Below are 6972 nucleotides of genomic sequence, written 5' to 3'. Positions count from 1 at the left end.
GCGGAGCAGCTGGGCCCGTGAGCCACGGCCGCTGAGCCTGCGCGTACAGAGCCTGTGCTCCGCAACGGGAGAGGCCACGGCAGTGAGAGGCCCGCGTACCGCAAAAAAAAAAAAAAAAGAAGCAAGATAGTGCTGGCTCCTCCTAAAGTCTTTGTGATACAGCTATCTAGGTGGAAGGGAAGGCTGGTGAGAGATTTTTTTTTCTTTTTCCTGCCATGGGTATGTCAGTGATTAAGCCAAAAGCCTAGCAAGTAATTCTTAAAGAGATTTATTGTAAAACTATGTTTGCAGCTCTGTACTTTCTCTAGTGTTCTTCCTGATGGCCATCTGTACTTTTCAGTATTGAACACTAAGTAATGGCTATGCAGATGCAGCTTGAAGCAAATGCAGATACTTCAGTGGAAGAAGAGAGCTTTGGCCCACAACCTATTTCTCGATTAGAGGTATGTGCTTGGTTGCTAATTTTAGAATTATAATGCTGGACAAGATTGTTCTACCTATTGGGAGAAATCACAACCTTTACATAAACCATTGGTTTACTAACTAAGGTCAAAATCCAAATTAGGGTTTTCAGGAGGGTTGTCAAGGATTCTGTGGAAAGGCTTAAGACAGTTGCTAAACACACCTGGCCAGATCTCTTTTTTTGTCAAGAATTCTTCTACTACATTGTCATTTTTCTTTCTTAGAGCTGGATGTCAGAAACTAAGAAGCCCTGTGATCCCATGGTAGAGTCTGTGCTGTTTGTACTAAGTATGAAATTACTGTCCAGAGAATTACAGTGGTCTGGGCTAGCTATGCAGGAAGGGGAGAGGAACAGTGTCTCTCCACCGACCTCGATCTGTGCTGAAGTTACTAGGAAGACAGCTGTCATAGGCAGAGAGAAGGGCTTGGGGTTACGTTGTGAGAGTTCAAGACTCTGCACAAGAACATCAAGCACCAGAGCTGGGGCCTTGCACTATTTCTGTGCATTGTACAGAGTCCCCAGAGTGAGTGCAGTTGACTTGGGCTGGAAGAAGCAGGGTAAAATGCTGAGAAAGCCTTCATTCTTCTGTCTCTTTATGCATATTCCTCCCGTTGCCCCCTAAGCTTCCACTCTCTGGAAGTTACTTAAACGGGTTTGTGATAAACATTGGAAAATTCAGAGTCATAACTTTTGGTTTTAGTGAGCATCCTCATACCCACACATGTGTATTGCTTTTTGCTTAAATATTAATAACAGACTGGTTGCTATGGGCAGGTACTATTCTCTCCCTTCTCCCAAACCTTCCCTGACCCCCAGATACATACACATCCCCCTAATAATTCATGCTGTCCTAGAAGTCATGGTTTTGGTGGCTAATAAAATCAAAGCTGACTTTGTATATAGGGAGAAAGAAGTGCCTTTGGGTGGTTTGTTTTTGAGAAGTGGTATATAAATCCCTGACCAAAAGTAGTTTTCTCCATCTTTAATATCAATTGTTAAAACAGAGCTTTCCATTCATTGTGCTACAAAAAGGTTATGCTAAGATATGCTTCCCTTAGCTCTGGGGCAGTCTTAGCTGTTTACCCCAGCTTAGTGTAAAACATATTTTTTTATGTGTGCTTGATGTGGAAAACATTGGGAAATGTTTAAAGTGGGCTTTTAGGGCCCAGGGTCTCAAAGTTCATTTAGAATCCTAGTCATAAAAGGTTTAGAGTTACAGGTTTAATCCAATTCATGACAAGAGTCTATTTTAATATACATAGTGCTAGTTTAAAACTACTGGTTTTTCTCTCCAGAAAGTGGGCATAGAGGGAACCTACCTCAACATAATAAAGGCCATATACGACAAACCAACAGCAAACATCATTCTCAATGGTGAAAAACTGAAAGCATTTCCTCTAAGATCAGGAACAAGACAAGGATGTCCACTCTTGCCACTATTATTCAACATAGTTTTGGAAGTCCTAGCCATGGCAGTCAGAGGAGAAAAAGAAATAAAAGGAATACAAATTGGAAAAGAAGAAGTAAAACTGTCACTGTTTGCAGGTGACATGATACTATACATAGAGAATCCTAAAAATGCCACCAGAAAACTACTAGAGCTAATCGATGAATTTGGTAAAGTTGCAGGATAGAAAATTTATGCACAGAAATCTCTTGCATTCCTATACACTAACAATGAAAGATTAGAAAGAGAAATTAAGGAAACAATCCCATTCACCATTGCAACATATAGCATAAAATACCTAGGAATAAACCTACCTAAGGAGGTAAAAGACCTCTACTTAGAAAACTATAAGGCACTGATGAAAGAAATCAGAGATGACACAAACAGATTGAGAGACATACCATGTTCTTGGATTGGAAGAATCAATATTGTGAAAATGACTATACTACCCAAAGTAATCTACAGATTCAATGCAATCCCTATCAAATTACCAATGGCATTTTTTTTACAGAACTAGAACAAAAAATCTTAAAATTTGTATGGAGACACAAAAGACCCCGAATAGCCAAAGCAGTCTTGAGGGAAAAAAACAAAGCTGGAAGAATCAGACTCCCTGACTTCAGACTATAGTACAAAGCTACAGTAATCAAGACAATATGGTACTGGCACAAAAACAGAAATATAGATCAATGGAACAGGATAGAAAGCTCAGAGATAAACCCCTGCACCTATGGTCAACTAATCTATGACAAAGGAGGCAAGGATATACAGTGGAGGAAAGACAGTCTCTTCAATAAGTGGTGCTTGGGAAAACTGGACAGCTACATGTAAAAGAATGAAGTAAGAACACTCCCTAACACCATACACAAAAATAAACTCAAAATGGATTAGAGACCTAAATATAAGACCGGACACTATAAAAAACTCCTAGAGGAAAACATAGGAAGAACACTCTGACATAAATCACAGCAAGATCTTTTTTTTTTTTTCTGTACGCGGGCCTCTCACTGTTGTGGCCTCTCCTGTTGCGGAGTGCAGGCTCCGGACGTGCAGGCCCAGCAGCCATGGCTCACGGGCCCAGCTGCTCCGCGGCGTGCGGGATCTTCCCGGACCGGGGTACGAACCCGTGTCCCCTGCATCGGCGGGCGGACTCTCAACCACTGCGCCACCAGGGAAAAAGCCCCAAGATCTTTTTTGATCCACCTCCTAGAGTAATGGAAATAAAAACAACAAATGGGACCTAATGAAACTTAAAAGCTTTTGCAAAGCAAAAGAAGCTACAAACAAGATGAAAAGACAACCCTCAAAATGGGAGAAAATATTTGCAAACGAATCAGTGGACAAAGAATTAATCTCTAAAATATATAAACAGCTCATGTAGCTCAATATTTAAAAAAAAAAAAACCCAATCCAAAAATGGGCAGAAGACCTAAATAGACATTTCTCCAAAGAAGACATACAGATGGCCAAGAAGCACATGAAAAGCTGCTCAACACCACTAATTATTAGAAAAATGCAAATCAAAACTACAATGAGGTATCACCTCACACTGGTTAGAATAGGCATCATCAGAAAATCTATAAACAACAAGTGCTGGAGAGGGTGTGGAGAAAAGGGAACCCTCTTGCACTGTTGGTGGGAATGTAAATTGATACAGCCACTATGGAGAACAGTATGGAGGTTCCTTAAAAAAGTAAGAATAGAATTACCATATGACCCAGCAATCCCACTACTGGGCATATACCCAGAGAAAACCATAATTCAAAAAGACACATGCACCCCAAAATTCATTGCACCACTATTTACAATAGCCAGGTCATGGAAGCACCCTAAATGCCCATCGACAGATGAATGGATAAAGAAGATGTGGGGCCTTCCCTGGTGGTACAGTGGTTAGGAATCCGCCTGCCAATGCAGGGGACACGGATTCGAGCCCTGGTCCGGGAAGATCCCACATGCCACGGAGCAAATGAGCCCATGCACCACAACTACTGAGCCTGCGCTCTAGAGCCCATGAGCCACAACTACTGAGCCCGTGTGCCACAACTACTGAAGCCTGCATGCCTAGAGCCTGTGCTCCACAACAAGAGAAGCCACTGCAATGAGGAGCCTGTGCACCACAACGAAGAGTAGCCCCCACTCGCCACAACCAGAGAAAAGCCCATGCACAGCAACGAAGACCCAATGCAGCCAAAGATAAAATTAAAAGAATTTTTGTTTAATTTAAAAAGAAGATGTGGTACATATATACAATGGAATATTACTCGGCCATAAAAAGGAATGAAATTGGGTCATTTGTAGAGACATGGATGGATCCTAGAGACTGTCATACAGGTGTAGAGAACAAACATGGACACCAAGGGGGGAAAGTGGTGGTGGTGGTGGGATGAATTGGGAGATTGGGACTGGCATATATACACTAATATGTATAAACTAGATAACTAATAAGAACCTGCTGTATAAAAAATAAAACCCACTGGTTTTGATAATGAATAGGTTGATAATTTTTTATTAAATGCCTCACATTTTAGGTCATACTTTTCAAAGCTTTTGCGTATAATATCACAGTTAAAAAGAGCTCTGTGAAGTAGGTAGGACAAATAACCACATTAGACAGATGAGGGAATTGAAGCTTAAATTTATCCACAGTTTTCTTCACTTGCAGCAATGTGGCATACATGCCAATGATGTGAAGAAATTGGAAGAAGCTGGATTCCATACTGTGGAGGCTGTTGCCTATGCACCAAAGAAGGAGCTAATAAATATTAAGGGGATTAGTGAAGCCAAAGCTGATAAAATTCTGGTAAGTACTGTTTGTGTGACTGAGGGAGGCAGTAGTGGTACGAAAGGGTGTACAGTGAAAGGCTACGGTCTTCCTCCTTCCACCCCTCCTGTGTCACCCTCTTCCCCTTTCCAGAAGTGACTGCATTACCAGTTGATTATCTTTGTATGTGCCTCCTTGCATAAATTGGGATTTTTCTTAGGGAATTGCAGTATCACAGGTTATGACATAAATATTGCTAAGTTGACTACCAGTTTGCACTCCCACCAGCAGTGAGTGGTATGTACCTTATCGTTCTGGATATTATGATTTCATGCCTTAGAAATATACTCATTAGTATGCAGCCACAAAAAATAGTTTCGAAGAATATCCGTTGACACAGGAAAATATTACTGATACAAGAAAGCAGGTTAACAAAAAATGTTGTGTACATATATGTTTTTGTTTTTAAAAATGTGTTTTTATATATGTATAGCACATACACTGGGGATAAGTACACTAAAATATTAACATTGTTTCTGGATGGTGAGAATGTGAGCAGTTTTTATTTTTGCCTCAATTTTCTGAAGTTTCTACAGTTTCTATTATAAACATGTATTAATGTAAATAGAAAAGCTGTTTTTATTGCTTGAATATTAAAGTCATGTTAATTAGGCTCTCGGTGTATAATCTGTTAGTCAACTAGTCATAAGCAAGATTCTTTAATAATAAGAAAAAATGTGATTATGAATCATATGCTTGTTTTTTTAACCTTTAAATGACATAAAAGTGATTTCACTGGCTTAACCTAAATGAGGTAGTAACTTAATAGCCCTTTATATTATATAGCACTTTAACTTTTTTAAAACTTTTTAAATTGAATTTTTATTTTATATTGGCATATAGTTGATATACAATGTTGTGTTTCAGGTGTACAGCTAAGTGATTCATATACATATATCCACTCTTTTTCATATTTTTTTTCATATAGGTTATTATAGAATATTGAGTAGAGTTCCCTTATAGCACTTTAACTTTGAAATCCCATCCCTTCCATATATACAGTATTCTCACTTAGCCTTCAAAATGACACTGGGAAAGACAGGACCAGTATTATCTCTGTCTTACAGATAAGGAAACAGGCACAGTGATTCAATTATTTATCCAAAGTCATGCAGTTAATCACAGAACTAAGACTAGAATCCAATTATTTTCATCCTGATATACTGTGATCCTTTCTCATTTCCCTCCAAAGTCTTAGAGCTACTGTTCATTTTTCTTGCTTCATATATTCCTTTAGCATTCATACCCTGTGATTACATTTTATTTTATGCACTTATCCTTTGGTATTTACAGGCTATACCTTGGAGATAATAGCAGGTTAGGTTCCAGACCACCATAATAAAGCAAATATTGCAGTAAAGTGCCACGAATTTTGTTGTTTCCCAGTGCATATAAGTTGTGTTTATACTGTTCTGTAGTCTATTAAGTATACAATAGTATTATGTCTACAAAAACAATGTACATACCTTAATTTAAAAATACTTCATTACTAGAAAATGCTAACCATCATCTGAGCCTTCAGTGATCTCTAGTCTTTTCGCTGGTGAGGGTCTTGCCTCCATGTTGATGGCTGCTGACTGATCCGGGTGGTGGTTGCTGAAGGCTGTGGGGGCTGCAGCAATTTCTTAAAATAAGACAGTAGTGAAGTTTGCCACGTAGATTGACTCTTCCTTTCATGAATGATTTCTCTGTAATATGCAGTGCTATTTGATAGCATTTTACCCACGTAGAAATTTTTCCAAAATTGGTATCAATCCTCTCAGACCCTGGCACTGCTTTATCGACCAAGTTTATGTCATGTTCTAAATCTTTTGTTGTCATTTCACCAGGGTCTTCACAGCATCTTTACCAGGAGTAGATTCTATCTTAAGAAACCTCTCTTTGCTTATCCATAAGAAGAAACTCCTCATCCATGAAAGTTTTATTGTGACATTGCAGCATTTCAGCCACACCTTCAGGCTCTACTTCTCATTCTTTTGTTACCGACCAGGGTTCTTGGCCTTCTTAATCAATGGAAATTGATCAGAGGTCAGACAAGAAATTCAGGCAAGCCTTTATTGGGGCCCCTGCTGCAGCAGGGGGGAGCAAGAACAAACAACAGGCTCCTTTGCTTGCTCGCCCCCTGCGTGGGGGTGAGCTTGTTCTTTACGTGGGGTGAGGGTAGGGGTGTGTCCAGGCGTCGGGCTGGAGGGGTGGCTTAGGTGGTTTGCCCATCCCTTAGTTCGTGTTTCGTGTAGG

At 39.8% G+C, this 6972-nt stretch overlaps 1 protein-coding gene across 1 annotated transcript in view; it reads left to right on the top strand.

Moving 5' to 3' along the window:
* Window positions 1–354: 354 nt before the first annotated feature.
* The window catches only part of RAD51 (RAD51 recombinase), a 38257-nt gene continuing 31639 nt past the window's right edge, over window positions 355–6972 (top strand). Inside the window, exons 1-2 of the mRNA XM_007460173.1 lie at window positions 355–443; window positions 4576–4713. Of these exons, the coding sequence (XP_007460235.1) occupies window positions 357–443; window positions 4576–4713 (225 nt within the window). The 5' untranslated portion in view covers window positions 355–356. The remainder of the gene's footprint in view (window positions 444–4575; window positions 4714–6972) is intronic.

Source organism: Lipotes vexillifer, unplaced genomic scaffold (genome assembly GCF_000442215.2).
Source record: "Lipotes vexillifer unplaced genomic scaffold, Lipotes_vexillifer_v1.1 scaffold408, whole genome shotgun sequence".
NCBI classification, from domain to species: domain Eukaryota; kingdom Metazoa; phylum Chordata; class Mammalia; order Artiodactyla; family Lipotidae; genus Lipotes; species Lipotes vexillifer.
Note: the sequence above shows the minus strand (reverse complement) of the source record. Positions and strands in the feature narration are given on the sequence as shown.